The 17,841-nt window shown below is 44.3% G+C and overlaps 2 protein-coding genes across 4 annotated transcripts in view; one reads left to right on the top strand and one right to left on the bottom strand.

The window, feature by feature from the left end:
* Positions 1-2,082, top strand: part of Mfn1 (mitofusin 1) — a 37,974-nt gene extending 35,892 nt beyond the window's left edge. For both annotated transcript variants that reach the window (XM_040754520.1, XM_040754521.1), the window contains exon 18: positions 1,458-2,082. In XM_040754520.1, coding sequence (XP_040610454.1) covers positions 1,458-1,536 — 79 coding nt within the window. In that variant the 3' untranslated portion in view covers positions 1,537-2,082. The remainder of the gene's footprint in view (positions 1-1,457) is intronic.
* A 2,284-nt stretch (positions 2,083-4,366) lies between these two features.
* Gnb4 (G protein subunit beta 4) overlaps positions 4,367-17,841 on the bottom strand; it is an 81,701-nt gene continuing 68,226 nt past the window's right edge. For both annotated transcript variants that reach the window (XM_040754523.1, XM_040754522.1), the window contains exons 7-10: positions 17,038-17,104; positions 16,748-16,949; positions 10,461-10,677; positions 4,367-9,001 (exon numbers count right to left, since the gene is read on the bottom strand). In XM_040754523.1, coding sequence (XP_040610457.1) covers positions 8,895-9,001; positions 10,461-10,677; positions 16,748-16,949; positions 17,038-17,104 — 593 coding nt within the window. In that variant the 3' untranslated portion in view covers positions 4,367-8,894. The remainder of the gene's footprint in view (positions 9,002-10,460; positions 10,678-16,747; positions 16,950-17,037; positions 17,105-17,841) is intronic.

Below are 17,841 nucleotides of genomic sequence, written 5' to 3'. Positions count from 1 at the left end.
AGAGTTCATCTGAATTAAAGGAATTCTATAGGACTCCTACTTTCTGTTTGGCTAGGGTAATTCTCTTTTAGAGATAATAATTTAAAATGACAGTTGGACATTGTATCACACACCTGTGTATCCAGCACTTAGGAGACAAGGGTAAATTCAGGTACATGGCAAGTTCAAGATCAGCTTGAGCCATGAGACTTTACTTTAAAAAACAAAAAGCAAACAACACCCAAACCAAACAAAGAATTCCAAAACATAACCTCTGTTCTTTCTGAGGACCAAGGACACTTGTGTTTGAACCAGTGAACATACAGGTGTCCTTATAAATTGGACTTCTGCTTTGTTGTGATTTATTATGCATCCTGTGGGAGACAGGAGTGGAAGTGTCACCACCAGTTCTAACTCAGCAGTTGTTTATTTCACTCCCTTAACCATGAGCTGCTTGCCAGCATGACTTGGAGTAGTCATGCACTGTCTGAGCAATGCTCCCAACTCCAGGCTCACACTGCACATATATAGCTCTACATCAAAGAGCAGCTTTGTGGCCATTGTTCTGCAGGACTGTCCTCATGGCCTGAGTTTTGGGGGCATATATAATTAGTTAAACAAACGTTGTGTCAACACACTGCTCATAGTTAGTGATAGAGTCTTTGTATGGATGCAGTGCAGCACAGTACTCAACTGTTAGTTTTCATGAATTCTACTGTTTAAATTGCCTGTAGTGTTGACATGCCAAGCCAGTTTTCAGCCTAGGCTGTAGCACAGAGCGCAGGTGTAGAATAGGCTGTAGGCCCCAAGTGTGTCTGAGTACAACTTACGATGTTCACTGCAGTCAAGTGATGGTCTCTGATGCTCATCTTGGAAGTTATTCTAGCCTAGCAAGGCATGACTGGTTGGAATCACAATTACCAACTTTGGCTCAGCCATCCTGTCCAGTGTTTCAGGAGTGTTGCCTGAAGAAATATATTCACTGGTATATGTACATTTCACTTTGGTGACCTTAGTCATGTTTTCATAAATCAACTCTCTCTTTCTCTACAAATAGAGTCTCTTCTCTATGAGTACATGCCCTGGCATGATATGAGAATATGCTGCATAGATCTGTGGCTGGTAAATCAGTCAGGGCTTTCTCCCATAGGCAGTTGATACATCAGGTATGATTCTAATGTGCTCCTTGTCAGCTTCTTTGAAGTGTGAGTCATTCAGTACTTTACACTTCACAGTGATGGCCGTGACTTAAGATGTGACTGCCATTTAAGCTCTCCATGAGGCTGTTTTGATATTGAAGTCCACCTCTCCTTGCTCTAAAGCCTGAGGTTGTGTTCACTGTGCGTGTGGCATGTATGAGTTTCAGTAAGGATGGCCACGGCTGCTTAGAGGACTGTTTCTAAGTTTGGATAGAATGATTTTTCTCATTGACTGTTAGGATAATTAGGTTGGTGTTTTATTCATTGTCTTTTAACTAGAAATAAAGCCGTTCACCTTGAAAATGAGCTGGAGAACTTTTCGAAGCAGTTTCTACACTTGAGCAGTGAAGACTCTTAACAACAAAGGCTGCTCTGATGATCACATTGTAGAAGGAAGCGGACTTGGAAGATGGGAGAGCTATTTTTATGAAATGACCTCAGTATGAATTACTAACTCTGAATATCGATGCCTTGCCGAGACTGTGGTAATGACCTGTCTCAAGGGGGTTGCACTGTTTGAAGTGACATGATGCGTCATTAGCTGTAGTTTGAAGTAAAGACTGAACTGTTTGGTTGAATGATGGATTCCTTTAGAAACAGTGGAACCCACTGTGTAGCCCCTGAGGGAGGGTCCTGCAGCTCTTAACCAGGGCTTTCTGTCTTTGATTCTGATTGTTTCCTGGCATCCAGGAGTCAGATCTTTTCATCCTCCTTCACTAGTTCTTGATGCCTTCTTCAATGGTGGGAATATTGAATTTGTTTATAAGCTGATTTGTTCAAACAGGGAGTGTGGGCTGCTCCTGGGTGTCTTACAGTCACTTTGCCCTCACAGCAAGGATGTAACCACTACTAAACACAGTTTTTACCCTTTCTTCTATCCCATTAAAACTGATGTGAAATAGTAGAAAGGCCTCTCGATAGAGTCATGCATGAAGTATCTGTCTCTTTAGAAACATTTTCAGCCTTGAGTCCAGCAAGCTGAGCTTTTCTGCCTAAATGTGAGGTGGAAGGTCTGAAGAGATGGCCAGACTGGGAACACAGGAGGTGTTTGTGGCATGTGGTGACATGACAAATGGATCCTTAGGAGTCTCACTGACACACTGGGCTTGTCCCCCTGGAATCTCTGAGTTTAATTTCCTTGGGCCCCATTAACAATGATCCCTCTCTGTTAGTGGACTCTCTATTAAAGGCTGATTGACGGCGTGTATGAGAATACGTTTACACGGCACAGCAGGATTGCTTCTCTGACCTGACTATGAAAGGTAAAGTATTTCCTGGATGTCAGCTGTGCCTATCTCTGCCTCCTTAGCGATAGAATTAATGGCATGCACCACCACACCTGGCTCTAAGTACACCTCTTATTTTTAAGATATTTGAAGAATGTTACAGTATTGATACCATTATTTAGACCATAGGAATGTTTCAGACTTATGTTTTAGGCAAATTGGGTTTTGGGCTTCAGTATTCAAATTTAAACACTCGTGACTACCTTTTGCTATAATTGCTGATTTTTCACCCCCCAAAATGGTACAGCCAAATAAGTGGAATTAGGTGAGAATGACATGAAAAACTACTATCTAAAATTGAGGTTTGCTAACCTCAGTTGCAAAGTTACACAGAGCACTTCAAATTCTGGCCGCATAATTAGCAAGCTACAGTGTAGTTCTCTGGGTCATCAACATTCCCTTTAAACTTTGAGCAAACTCTCAAGCTTCATAGGGGTATGAAATGGTATGAAGCCCTGCAGGCGGTCTCAGTGTACTCAGAAGTCTATGAACCAGTGTTCATAGTACAGGATGCTTCCCATTACTAGTCAGGAATGTTCCCCGCTCACCAGGTCATGGCTGGTGAGAACAGAGTGTTGAAATACTGGGAGCCAGCGTCTCTACCATGCAAGAGTGCACCTGTGCTGATGGGACTCAGGCAAGTTACCCAAAATGTAATGACTGTTACTGCTCAGTCTCTACACACATACTTGATGATTTACTCTATGTTTACAGTATCATAAACTTTGTATGATCTTAACCTTTTATAAAACCTATTTTATAAGTATCCAAGCTTACAAGATGAAAATAAACCTATTCGCCTGTTAGCTGATAAATGCAGCATTTATCTCAGAATTAGTGACTTTTCATTTTCAACTCCCAGTCATTTTTATGGTAGTCAAATAAGTTCTCTCACACTCGCGGCCCTGATTACTGCATTGCTGCTGTCATTTACTTCCTTTGGCCAGTCACCAGGTGAGGTTCCTGGTTTGTCACTTTTGGTCAGGCTAAGAGGTTTTTCCATAGGAAGCATGCAGCTGTTAAGTTCTGAGCTAGCAGGAGTCTGTGAGCAAATAGAACCAACACAAACCTTTGTTGTTTTTGAGACAGGGTTTCTGGCTGTCCTGGAACTCACTCTGTAGACCAGGCTGTCCTCAAACTTAGTGACCCACCTGACATTGCCTCCTGAGTGCTGGGATTAAAGGTGGATGCCAACATGCCTGCCTCTAATGATTTTTGTTTGTTTGTATTGGTAACTAATTGAAACTCTCCTTGTTAATCTTAAAATTTTTGTTGTTGTTGTTTTTGTTTGTTTTTTTGTTTTTGTTTTGTTTTTTCGAGACAGGATTTCTCTGTATTGCTTTGGAGGCTGTCCTGGAACTCACTCTGTAGACCAGGCTGGCCTCGAACTCAAAGAAATCCGCCTGCCTCTGCCTCCCAAGTGCTGGGATTAAAGGCGTGCGCCACCAACGCCCGGCCCAATCTTAAACTTTTTAATAAGATAATATGAACATTGAATAGATTTTCAAATTTAAAAATGGAACTAAATTATCCTAAGGGAGCAACAGGGGAAGGATGGATTTTGTTACTTTTGAGACAAGGTCTTACCATATAGCCCAAGCTGTCCTCAAACTTGGGATCTTCCTGGGTCTATTCCCCAAGCACTAGACCTGCTCTTGTCTCCCACTAAGGGAAAGAATGACCTACTCGTGAATGAGAAATCTGTGGCTTTAACAATAAACTAAAAACTAGCTTTGGGTCAGTGACACCCAAGTCTCTCCCTTCCTTTTTTATAAAAAGATAAAGACCAGCATTTAAACAAAGGAAGTAAGCTAACCATGGAAGTACTAGACTTGAGTTTAGTTCTGAGGCTTAAATTTTAAAATCATACTAAAATTTGATTCAAAACATAGTACAGTGAACAAGGATGAAAAGTACTTTATTGGTTATAGATTACAGTATCAGACCACTACAACAGTATTTTACAAGCAACTGTACAAATAAGGAGTGAATCACTGTTCTAACTCAGAATACTGTCAAATCACAAACCCTCTGCATGTATGGTAAAACTTTAGACATGACTGACATTCCTAGTCAATTGGTTTCATGTGTTGAAAATATTTGAGGACATTTCCAAGGTGCCTTATAGGAAAGTTCTCAAACCAGCTTCAAAACACACTTGAGGTGTGGGCTATCTCATGGCTTCGGCGAGAGATGCAGATGCTCAAAGAGAAGCCTCTTTGATGAGAAAGAGAGAGGCTAGAGCACCGTTGTGTAAAGACAAGGCCTGGACAACCTACAGCTATGCCATTGAAGTCCTGGCTAAGGACTCTGCTGTGGAAGATTTTGTTGAATACATTTCATACAAGTTGAAACAAGTTTTTCCTTCATTATGCTACATTATTATACCACCCCCACAAAATCAACCATTGCATTTAAGAAGAATGAAAAGAACATTTAGAAAACTATCAACATGGAAAACATTTCCTAAATACAAGATGTTCCGTCAGTCTGTGGCTAACGATGTTGACCACCTGTTGTAGCCAGTGAAGAGCAGAAGTGAGCAGAATGCGTCACATTCCACAGGATCCAATTTAAGATTATCTCTGTAAAACGACAGACTCACCTGTGAGTGGCTTTTAAATTTCTCACAGGAGTGTAATCATTTTAAATCATGCTTTCCACAGTGGCCAGAGAGAAAACATATAAATACAGTACTTAAGTATCTGTGCAGCTTGGTGTACTCTGCAGATTCTAAAAGAATATTCCTTATTGAAATTATTGCAGGTCCATCTAGGGGACTGCTTTTTCAGTTCTAGGCTCATCAACAGTTCAAAATCCATGACATTCATATTCACATAATTTCCCTGGATGGTTTCACTTCTAAAACAAAGTCTGAGTTTTACTACTAAATCTAAGACAACAGAATTGGAGAGTACTTTCAGCAATAGAACGATCATTTTTATGGTTGTTTTAAGATAGGGTTTTTTTCTTTTAAAAAAGGGATTTATTATATATTATGTATGTGTGTGCAGGTATCTGAGGAGGCCAGAAGAGGGCTTTGGATCCCTTCAAGTTACAGGCAATTGTTAGCCCAGAACTGGGAGCTGGCTGGATTCAGTCTTCTGTGAGAACAGCAAGCAGGCTTAATTACGGAGCCATCTCTCCAACCCCTGGAATAAGGCTTCCATCTGATAGCCCTGGCTGACTGGCCTCAGTGCTCAGTGATCCCTCTGTTGCAGCCTCCCCAATGAAGGGTTATAGGCAGGCACTAGTTCATTTCTCTTTAATAGATTTAATTCCTTAACATTCAAGAAACACATCATTAGTCAGCTTGCCAAGTCTAAATTAAAACGACAGCTACTGACTAGACTAAGGATCAGACCCCAACACTTTGACTTTATGAATTTGGAATTCAGTACAGTACATGTGTCCAAGCTAGTTAGAGATCTGGAGTATTATATGAAGTACAGCTGCCAAAAATGGAGCCTGTTCATGTCAAGATAGAGATGTCCATGATCAGCGCTTTGAGGCTTTCAACTACATGGTGGTCACACTGCTTCAGAAAAGCACATGTGCCTTTACAATGAAACTCTTGAGGAAAGTGGCAGGAGCCATGTCAAAATGTTAGAAGTCTTCCTAATCTCAAAGACAACTTCCGTTTGAGTTGTGCATGCTAAGCATCAACCTGCTAAGGCACATTATGTAGGCTACTTTCCGGAAGTCTCAGACAAGCCAGTGTATTTAGCCATAACAGAAACTGCAGAGAAACCCTAGAGGCACCATCAAGTAGAAAGCAGCTTGTTGTGTCAAAGGTTGGTGCTGTGTACAGTTAGCCACGTGTTTATCACGGTTCCTACTAAAGGAAACCTTTAAATTGTGTTTTACACAAGCTTTTAGTAACATGAAAGTACATTCCTTTTTAAGCAGACATGTGTGAATGTTTTGCCTGCATGTATATATGTGCCTAGTGCCCAAAGAAGTCAGATCTCCTGGGATCAGAGTTACAGGCAGTTATGAGCTGCCATATGGTTGCTGGGAATTGAACCCAGGTTCTGTGCAAGAGTAACAAGTGCTCTCAACTGCCGAGCCAACTCTTCAGCCCTAAATTCCATTTTAGAATATTTAGGGCCATAGAATTTCTTAGTATGACTTCACACACACACACACATTAGAAATGCTGTTTTGAACAGAGTTTTGGATGATTTCTGAGCTACACAGCAGACTTAAACGCATGCCCTTTGGGGGGAATGATTGTGATCCTCTAAGGAGCCTCACCTCTAGCTGGGTATGGTAGACTGGATGTAACCCCCTGGTGGAGCACTTTTGGGCAGCATATACAAGGTAGATCCCATCCCAGCACTGCCTTTTAAAGTAAATTGTGCCCTACTTCAGGAGCTGTGCTTTATGAAGTGACCTCCTATGTGACAAGTAGACCAGACCAAAGGGGTCCCAGACACTGAGGATGAGGTAGACATCCTCATCCTGCCATTGATGGCCTGTTTCTCTTCAACTCGGTGTCTCAGTTTACCTCTATCCTGAAGAGAGCAAAGGAAGCCCTGAGTGAATGTGTGCTGTTGACATGGGTATGCGGTATCAAGACCTTTGCTTCAGACCATGGGAGGATGCTTGAGTCCAAATGTTGATGGACTGTAGAAAAGTCCACCATAGCACCCCCACTCTCCCACAATATTTACACCCTGAAGACCTCTCCTGCAGAGGCTGCTCTTACAGAGATTAGCTAAGCCTGTGTCCTTGATCCAGCTCTGTACTGTAAACGCTTCTTATTCATCTGTATGTGGTAGCACCAACTCTATGCTACTCCATGTAACAAACTCACTTCCCGGGGTCTGTTTCTCCATCACAGAGCCCAGACTACATGACCCGAGCTTTCCTGTGTCTGTGTCTGTTTTTCTTTCCCTTTCTGCCCCACTCAGGAGGTCCAACCCTGGAGCTGTGTGGGAGGAGGTTCTGTCCACTGGAGTCTCTTAGGAGCAACTGGCCTTAATAAAACTGATGCTGATTCACAGTATAAGATAACGATGAAAACTTCAGATACAGTTTGGAGTATCAAGTGATGGACTTCTAACACAGAAACTGCTAAATAGCAACGTATACGTTACTGAGTTACAAATCAATGTTTGCACGCATCCAAGTAACCCACAAAGGCAAACCCCAGCAAGACTTAACAGTCTGCTGTTATCAATCGTTGAAATCTGCAGGAGAAAAAGAGGCGTCTTTGTTCAGACTGGAGGCAGGACAACACAGAGACGTTTTATTGAGCAGTTGGGACAGCTTGCTGCGAGAAGAACCCCTCTGAAACAATGCTTTAGGCTCGAGGGTTCAACTCTAGACACACAGCAGTGAGCTACTTAGCTACAGGTATGCCATGCGGAGGAGACGAGTACTACAGGGCAGTAGAATGCTACCCTCTGAGGAGCCAGGGTTGCAGGGCAAGCCTGCCAGGCGCAAGGCCCTGCATTCCTTCTGCAGCACCATCAAATGGGAAAGCGAAAGTTCAAGGGTACAGATAATTTATACCAATTCAGATTTTAATTACATAGAATTCATAAAGCCATCTTATTATATATGTTAGTGCCAGTTGAGTGGATGAGTTTATATTTCTCAAAGATTTTAAAGGTGAGCCACTGTTCCTACCTATTACAGAGAATACTGGGCACGAGTCTTCAGATGCAGGGACAAGTCAGGTTTGTCAAACTTCTGAAATACTAGTACATTCTACAAACTTGGTTTCACACCAGAATGTGAAATTAATAGCCTTTTAGAATACAAAAAGTTACATGCCAGTGTCTACTAGTTATTAATATAATAAATTGTAATGATCTTCACATCACCTGTCCCCTCAAAGGATGAAAAGGATCACTGAGATTCCTAGCATGGAGAAGAATGCATGGACAGCCACTGGCTCCCTCGGTCACCTCACCTATCAGCCCTCCTGATCGTGAAGCCCTCAGGGAGTCAGGTTAAAATGCAGTGTCAGAACCCAGGGGGATTCCTTCAGACAGCACACATATCTACAATCTCACTTCTGCCTATCGTGGGTCTTGGCTCTTCCATGACAACACTTTAAAAATGTAACATTTCTCATATATACAGAGTTAAAGGGGTGTCCCTAACAAAATGCAAACACAATGCTCATCTGCTACAGAGTGTATTCTACAGAAAAGGGACCAGCACAAGCGAGAGTCTGTCGGGGTTAAAGTCAACACAGCTGCTCAATACCCTGACCCTTTGACTCAGCAAGTCGTGATTGTTTCTTTTACCACCATTTGCTTGTAGTTTATTGAAAGCTGATATTTGTATGTAGTCATCTCAATAGAAAAATCTTCATCCACAAATAGAAGGTAGAGTTTTGTTTTTTTTCTCACAGCTATAGGCTATAGCATGGATTTCTCTGGATCGCCATTGGAGAACAGAAAATCTGACACTGTTAATTCCAGATTCTAAGGAAACTGTCCCAGGAGCCAGTGGCCACAGCCATGCCATCATCAGTCACACCTAAGCAGCTAACACGGTTGTCATGACCGGCAAGGACACCTACAAAGAAAGGCCAATACAGAGTTAAGCTGGAGTTTTAGAATTGCAAAGGTTGTGAATTACCACGCAGATAGTGATTAATAAAGAACAGGCATCCTGGGGCTGCTGCCAGGGTAAGTCAGGAACACTGACATAGCATACCATGGGTTACTTGAATTTTTACCACGAAAATACATCAATGTGTGTTTTCAATTTCTGAAAAGTCATCTTTTTAATTGAGACAGGTCTCGTGTAGTATAGGCTGATCTTGAACTTAGTATCCAGCCAAAGATAACCTTAAGATCCTAATCTTCCTGAGTCTACCTCCCAGGTGCTAGATAACAAGCATATATCACTGTACCATGAGTGTTTTGTAATTTTTCTATCTAGGAAAACATGTACAGGCAAACTCCACATTTCCGGTAAGTTCATGGTATTTCATTTTTATTATACTGAGCTGTGCTGCTTTCAATAAAAACACATTTCTAAGTCGAAGTGCAATGCAGTATACTTTTCTCAGAAGAACAAGATAGTTGCCTTCCATCCTATTTCCAAAATAAACCCAAATTACTCATCTAGTTCTTTCTATTCACCACCAAACACGGACTGGCTGTAACTTAGTGAGGTCATGGAGCTCAGTAACTTGTTTGTTTTGCAGTGACCCGAGACTCACCCATTCCCTTTACTGTACAGGACAAAATGAACAATTCTCAAGATTGGAGTAGCCAAGAGTAGCCAGGTGGTAGTGGCGCACGCCTTTAATCCCAGCACTCGGGAGGCAGAGGCAGGCAGATTTCTGTGAGTTCGAGGCCAGCCTGGTCTACAGAGCGAGTTCCAGGACAGCCTCCAAAACAATACAGAGAAACCCTGTCTCGAAAAAATCCAAAAAAAAAAAAAAAAGATCACTCCATTTAATCCCAAGTCCAGTATGGTTGCTATGTTGTCTTTTAATGGGACCTGCAGTTGACGGTTTCTGTTGAGACTTGGAAGACTGTCTGTGTCCTCAGAGGATTAGCCACAGCAGAAACCATGCTTCCTGTCAGGTTAGAGAATGATGGCTTAGCCTTGAGTGACAGCTTAGCATGGCATGATGATGGCATTCACCAGCAGTCCCAGCACTGGAAGGCCGAGGCAGGGTGATATGGAGCTCAAGGCCAGCCTGGACTTCACAGTGAGTTCCAAGAATAAAAACACATATTAGAATAATAAGCAAACAAACAAGGATGTAAGAAACCGACTTGTGGAAGACGGCACATTTTATATTCACTGTTCTTGACTCCTAATACCATTATAGCACCTAATGCCATTCTTCAATAGGGTGTGTGTTCCAGCTGTCATCAAAGGTAATGAAGACTATGAAGAGCCAGCCAGCCACTGTTCTGAAAGCTCCAGGATACCCAGCAGGCCTCGGTGGGGGTGGGGTGGGGGGAGCCGCTTCAGGCTTCCTGAAGATAGAACCCGCCTTCCCCGCATCACTAACCTGCCCGACCTCCTTTCAATGCGTCCCACACGCTGCAGTTGAAGTCATCATAGCCGGCCAGCAGGAGGCGCCCACTCTTTGAGAAGGCCACAGAAGTGATGCCACAGATGATATTGTCATGCGAATACAGCAGTAGCTCTTGGTCGGCACGGAGGTCAAAGAGCCGGCAAGTGGCATCATCAGAGCCAGTGGCAAAGGCATATCCGCTTGGGAAGAACTAGAAAGGAAAGAAAAACAATGGAGGCAGAGAACCTGGCCCTGGAGGTGTGGTGAGGTTGGTCTAGACCAGAACAGATGCCTCCAGAGACCACGGAGGCAGAGAACCTAGGATGGTCGGTGGGGCAGACTTAGAGTCTAATTTTGCTTCTACCCATGTCAGTGGCTGCTGAGAAGTTTGTTTTTATATGAGCCAGGGTCTCACCATGTAGCCCAGGCTGGCCCAGAACTCACAACACCCCTCTCTGCTCCAGTTTCTTAGGTGCTAGGGTTGCAAAAGTGTGAGTCACCACACCTGACCTAATACATACATACATATATATATATTATTTTTAATATTCTGGGCTTTAGTCTTAGGTGAGCGTTAGGACTAAATAGCAAATGCAAAGTGTGCTGCCCATTGTTCACATAGCGTTAATAACACTGCCCGTGGTTCTTGTGTAATCAAAACATTCCGGTTCAGGGTTACTCTGTGCCTGTCACTTAGGGTCAGGAGCAGTGGGCTGTGCTGCACTATGACAGCAAACATGGACTGCACGTCTACACTAAGATTAGCATCAGTAGTGGCCACCAGGATGCCTAAGAGGAGGTTCCTTCACACAGGTCAGAAACAGCAAACTAAAACTGCCTGTGCTGATCATAAGTATTACTATTTATAGGCTGCTTGTTTAAATAGTCCAGAATCCTATTATGAGAAATTGGAAAGATTTTAGAAAACACAACACTGGGGAGGGGAGATGGCTCAGTAGATAAGCACATGTGTGCCTGTGAAGACTAGACTGGGTAAATGCCACCTTCATGTCATGCCATAGCACCCACATAAATGCTGGTCAAGTGTGGGGGCCTGCCTGTACCTCGGCATTTGGGCGGCAGCGGCAAGCTAACTAGCTAGACTAGTATAGGTGAACTCTGGGTTCAACTGAGAAACCCTGCCTCAGTGAATAAGGTGAAGAGTGACCAAAGACGCACAACGTCAACCTCTGGTCTATACACACACACACACACACACACACACACACACACACACACACACACGAGCACCATACCTGCACACACATCACGCATGCAAAAAAAAAAAAAAAAGACAAACCAGGACACACACAGCTTCCACTGGCTTGGATGGAGTGCTACAGAGCCAGGCATGGCTGGTAGAGGAGTATCATTTTCAGGGCAGCCCTAATCAATGTGCCTCTCACCTGGCACATTTCCAGCCTCTGGGAACCACTTTCTCAGGACTATTTTTGTTTTCTGCAGGTGAGTCGTTGATGTTGATTTCTTAACGTGTAGGAACAAAATGGCTGTAAATTGGTTTTATCTGCTACAAATGTGACTCTGCAGCATGTTAAGGTTATATGTAGTCAGGTTTGTTTAGCTTTCACCTAGATAGCCTTCATTCATTTTGTTTTTGAGACGCACGCCCCTGTATCCCAGGCTGACCTTGAACTCAGTGAGGATGGTCTTGTCTTGAATATCTAATCCTCCTGCCGCTACCTCCTGAGCCATGAGATTTCACCACAGCTAGCTTTCTTTGATTACTTACTTTACATATGTGTATGGGAGTGTGCACGATGAAACCAGCCTCAACATCAGCAGGCATGTCCCTCGATCATTCTCTACTTCATGTTTTTGTTGTTTAGATGAGGTCTCTCATCGAACCTGGATCTACAGAGCAAGCCCCAGGACTCCTGTCTGCCCCCCGCCCCAGGGCTGGGATTTACAACAGGCAGTATTGCCATGGCAGCTTTGTTACTTGAGTTCCGTGGATCCAAGTCAGGTCCTTACTGGATACCAACTGAGCCGTCTCCCCAGAGCCCTGCATTACTCCTAATGAGCAGTCCGTAATTACTTTAGTTCTTTTAATTTCACATAGTAATCTTATCCATCTGGAGTCTATTTGATAAACAGTCTTCAGAGTAGGGCTCTAACTTAATTTTCTTAATACTTAAGCAGTTGTCCAGCTGTTAATTAATTTTTCTATTGATCTTCTGCTGTATCATTCACTAAATTCCTGGCAACAACCTTGTGTTCTGTTTCTATGTAGGGGATTGATCCTCACAGCTAAGCAAGTGCTGAACCACTGTACTATACTACTAGGTTTAAAAATATTAACATCTTAATACTAATAATTTAATATTATTATAATCTACCCTTAGGCTTTAAAATAAGTTGTTTGATGAGTAGTTGCTTCAATTAAATGTACTTCTAATTACTAAATACAAATTTGTCATAATTATATTCTTTCAGCTTCCTGACATATCTTTTTTCAGTCTCAGATCTGACTGTACAGTTGAAGTTGGAGAAGGATTTAGGTAGTGGGTCAGTGTTGTTTCCAGCCTGTTAGTAAGCACGGGACAGTCCCCCATGTTTCACTAACAGCCACAGGTTCTTGGAAATGTTTCCCTCATATTCCTGGAAGGCTCCGGGACTGGGACTAGGAATCCTTCCTTCTACCCAGTGTGTGCCTCATGGTTTGGTTACCACGAGGGTCAAAGTCTTGTCTCCCGTCTGCTGGTGTTCCTGGCCACTTCCGTTTACCCCATCTCTCCAGGCCACTCTCAGCTTTGTCGCTGCTGTTCTTGTTTTCTGAGATAGGGTTCTCTGGGTAGTCCCAGCTGTTCCAGAGCGTACTCTGTCGGTCAGGCTGGCCTCAAATTCAGAGATTAAAGGCATGTGCCACTGTCACTGCCACAACCACCAGGCTCCACTCACTCTTGGCTCTTTGAAGGCAGAGTCTCACTATGTAGCCCAGGCTGGCTTCAGATTTGCGGCAGTTCCCCTTCTGTCTCTGCAGTGCTGGAACTAAGGCATGGTCTCAGTAGCGTAGGCTACTTACACAGTATTTATCTTTCAACTTTTTCATTTCAAAAGGGGCCTCAGTGTGTACCAAAAGCTTAACTAAGATGGTACTTAGGGTCTTGTCCCCACAAACAGACTATGAAAACAGTATCGGTCTCTGTAAATTCACTATTGTAGGGACTGGGAGAGAACACTTGCTCTGCATGCATGAGGACATGGAGTTTGAATCCCCAGATGCTGTTTGACAGTTTGAGCATGGTTGAGCCTGCCTGTGACCCCAGGACTGTGGGCGTGGTAGTATGCCTGTAACCCCAGGACTGTGGGTGTAGTAGCATGTCGGTAACCCCAGGACTGTGGGCGTGGCTGTGTTGCCTGTAACCCAGCATGGTGGGTGTGGCTGAATGCACATATTACCTCAGGACTGTGGGCGTGGCTGAGAGTATGTTAACCTCAGGGCTGTGGGTGTGGCTGAGTGTGTCCGCATCTCCAGCACTGTGGGCAGAGACAGGCAGCTGACCCTGAGAAATTGCTAATGAACCAGCTCAGCCAAGAAGGCAAACTTCCAGTTTAGTGAGACCTGCCTAAAGTGATAAGGCAGCCAGCTATAGAGGAGGATGCCTGATCTTGTTTGGGCCTCTGCAAGTGAACTCACAGGTCTATTCACTCCATACTTAAGCACAGGCACCACACATCACCCACACACTAAATTTAAAATAGCCATAGTAATAAACAAATTAACTTTTAGCAAACCAAAACGAAAAAACAGTGTTTGATAAAATTCACTGTTTGTTCTTGACTTTTAAAACTTACAGCACTTGCTGCTCTTCCAGCTGACTAGGGTTCGAGACCCACCACCCACATCAAGTAGTTTACAATCAGCTCTAGCTCTAGGGTATTCCATATTCAATGCCTTCTTCTGGACTTCAGGAGCACCTGCACACACCTGTGCAGATGAGCACAAGCAGGCATGCCCGCATGTGCGTGCGCGCGCGCGCACACACACACACACACCACCTGTTAAAAACCCTTGGTAACTGAATAGAACGTGGCCCATGATGGATGGGGCAGGTGTGCCTCCTCAGGGACGCTGTCAATATCAGCAGGCTGACCTGAAAGAGGAATACTAAGTATCTGCTCTCTATGAAGCTGCACTGGTCAGGTTTTGTCACTCAACACAAACCAGAGTCATTTGGGAAGAGGGAACAAACCTTCACTGGGAGGAAGTCTCCATCTCCATCTGATTGGCCTGTAGGCAAGTCTATGAGGCATTGTGCTGAAGAGTGACTGATGTGGGCCAGCCCAGTCCACTGAGCTGTGTACCACCCCTGGACAGGTAATCCTGGGTTATAAATAACAGGCTGAGCAACCCATAGGGACCAAGCAGGAAGCAGCATCCTCCATGGCCTCTGCCTCAGTTCCTGCCTCTAGGTTCCTATCTGGAGTTCCTGCCCTGACTTCCCTCAGTGATGGACTGTTACCTGGAAGTGTAAGCCAAATAAACTCTTTCCCCTCCAAGTTCCTTTTAGTCGGTGTTTATCATAGCAATACATAGCAACTAGGACAGCTGTAATCTATAAAACCATATGAAAATGACTTTTAGCATGGGAATAATAAATGCACACACTGTAAGGTATCTGCTTATAGAATTGTAATGTCTTCATTGTAATTGACCAGCATAGCTCCTTTGGAATGTCTCCTGTCTACAGACTTTGGCATCTGAACTGTACAGGAGCACTTAGCTGACTCAAAAGTGGTGGCCCACGTACTTCAGAACTCCTCCTCTCAATCACCGCTTGATAATCACTTGTATTGTCACTCAGTGTCGTTTTCACATTTCTCAAAAGCCCAGGACGAGTTTACCTTCCTTTATCTCCAGCACCTTGCATCTGCCTAACTTGCTTGTGGTTGTCTGAGTTTCTTAAAAATATGAAATAGAGCCGGGCGTTGGTGGCGCACGCCTTTAATCCCAGCACTCGGGAAGCAGAGGCAGGCAGATCTCTGTGAGTTCGAGGCCAGCCTGGGCTACAGAGCGAGTTCCAGGACAGCCTCCAAAACAATACAGAGAAACCCTGTCTCGAAAAACCAAACAAATAAAAAAAATGAAGTAGCAGGACTATGGAGATGGCTCGTTTAGTGAAGTGCTTGCTGCACAACCGAGAGGACCTGGATTGAACCCCAGCATTCATGTGAAATGGCACTCACCTGGAACTCCAGCTCTGGAGACACGGAGGTTACCAGAGCTCAAGAGCCACCTAGCCTGATCGATTAGCTCCAGGCTCAGTGAAAGGTGCTCCCGAAACTAAGGAGTAGAAGGTAGACATAGCGGTGCATACCTGCAATCCCAGGGAGGCAGAGGCAGGAGGATCTCTCTGTGTTTAAAACCAACCCTAGTCTACACAGTAAGTGCCAAGTCAGCCAGAGCTAATGAGACCCTGTATCACAAAAGGAGGAGGATTTAAAAGCAAGGAGGTATCAGATGTCCACTTTTGGACTCCACAGCCTGTGTACACATGGACATACATAGCTACAGGCACGTGTGTACTCATACACACGCACACGTGCACACACTTACACACACTGAAGTAATTCTAATAGTCTCCAACATTTTCTGTGTTTCTAATACATAATCCATGTACTCTCCATACTGTGTTGTTCTGATAAAGCAGCTTTAGCCCTGTCAGGAAGGCTGGCTGACATCGGTCAGTTTCAGATCTGGTACATGGCAGACCAACATCTCCCTGATTTGGCAGTCTCTCTACAAAGAACAGCACTCTCTTCCTCACTGAACCCTGTGTGGCTCCCCTTGATACAGGATGACTTCTCATCCAGACACACAGTGAACACCCATGAGGCTACCTGCTAGCCACAACCTGTCCCTACTCATTTTGGAAATAAAGCTTGTATCTTGCCTAAAAATAAGCATCCAGATTTATGGATTAAGAATGTTAAAAATCAGCCGGGCGTTGGTGGCGCATGCCTTTAATCCCAGCACTCGGGAGGCAGAGGCAGGCGGATCTCGGTGAGTTCGAGGCCAGCCTGGTCTACAGAGGATTTAGTGTTGTAAGGGCACACTGGTTGTAAGAATCCATGAAAGCAATTTGTTATAATGGAGTCATGTTCAGCACTTTAGTCACACAGTAAATTTTTGAGAGGCGGAGGGAGCAGTATCAGGAAGGTCAGGAGTACGAGGTCATCCTCAGCTGCATAGCAAGTCAGAGGCCATACTGGGTTCCATGAGACTCTGTCCCCCAAACAGACAAACGTCCTTTACTTACGCTGACAGCATTGATGTCTGAGATGTGTCCCGTGAAAGACTGTCTACACATCCCATCTCGGATATCCCACAGTTTTGAAGATGCATCACAAGCACCAGAAACAAAGGTCTTCAAGTCAGGACTCAGAGAGAGACTCATCACATCACCCGAGTGTCCTGCAAATGTCGTGGTCTGCTGCCCAGTCTCAATGTCCCACAGAGCACTGTGAACACAAGGCCAGACACAAGATGACCACGCCCCTCCACAGTGTCTGTGCCCACTAAGTCCGGCTCCTTTTGGGATGAACTTACCAAGTTGTGTCTCCTGAACTTGTAATGATTTGTCCATCATCTAAGAACCGGCAGCAGGACAAGTAGCCTGCAGCAGAGAGCAGCAAATGTCAGGTCATGGATCCAGTGACACAGAAACTAGATAAAACCCAACCTCGGGCAACAGGGCCTTGTCCTTGGGACATACAGCTGTGTTTTAATGACTCCAATTTCCCACTGTCTCCTGAGGTACTCACTGTATCAGTGGGCATTCCAAGTGGCCACGTCAAGCATGGGAGCCTATTAGCGGCACAGTGTGTTTAACCTTGACATTGTGACACAACACTGTCATCTACAAAATTCATGCTTAAGAACCATACAATTGTTTAAAATTACGATAATTTTTAAAAGTTTTTCAATATGTTTCTGATAGTGTTGGGCTGCATTCATAGCTATCCAGGGCTGCATGTAGTCTGTAGGCTGTAGGTTGGACACACCTGAGGGAGGGGGCTCCTTAACCGGTACCTGTAACCTATAATCCATGGCAGAATGGACCCAGCACTGGAGAAAACCCTGAAAATGCCCTGAAGGCTTTATGGGAAGTGTGGTATCTGCATGACTCCTGGCCATAAGCATCTTCAGAGCTCCCAAAAGGCAGGGAAACTGTTGTGAGACTCTGTAGGCACGTGGTCAACGGGCAGGACCCAACCACAGACAGGAAGGATACTAGTGACAGCGACCTCTGAGGGAAGAGGCCTGGGGAGTAAGCATTGCTGCATAGCCACAGTGCTAGTGACTCATGATTCCACCAGCAGAGGCAATACAATCCTGAATCTTGCTCCAGAG

This window comes from Mesocricetus auratus, unplaced genomic scaffold, assembly GCF_017639785.1.
Source record: "Mesocricetus auratus isolate SY011 unplaced genomic scaffold, BCM_Maur_2.0 Super-Scaffold_100011, whole genome shotgun sequence".
Lineage (NCBI taxonomy): Eukaryota > Metazoa > Chordata > Mammalia > Rodentia > Cricetidae > Mesocricetus > Mesocricetus auratus.
The sequence above is the reverse complement of the archived record's forward strand: the minus strand, read 5'-3'. Positions and strand labels throughout refer to the sequence as shown.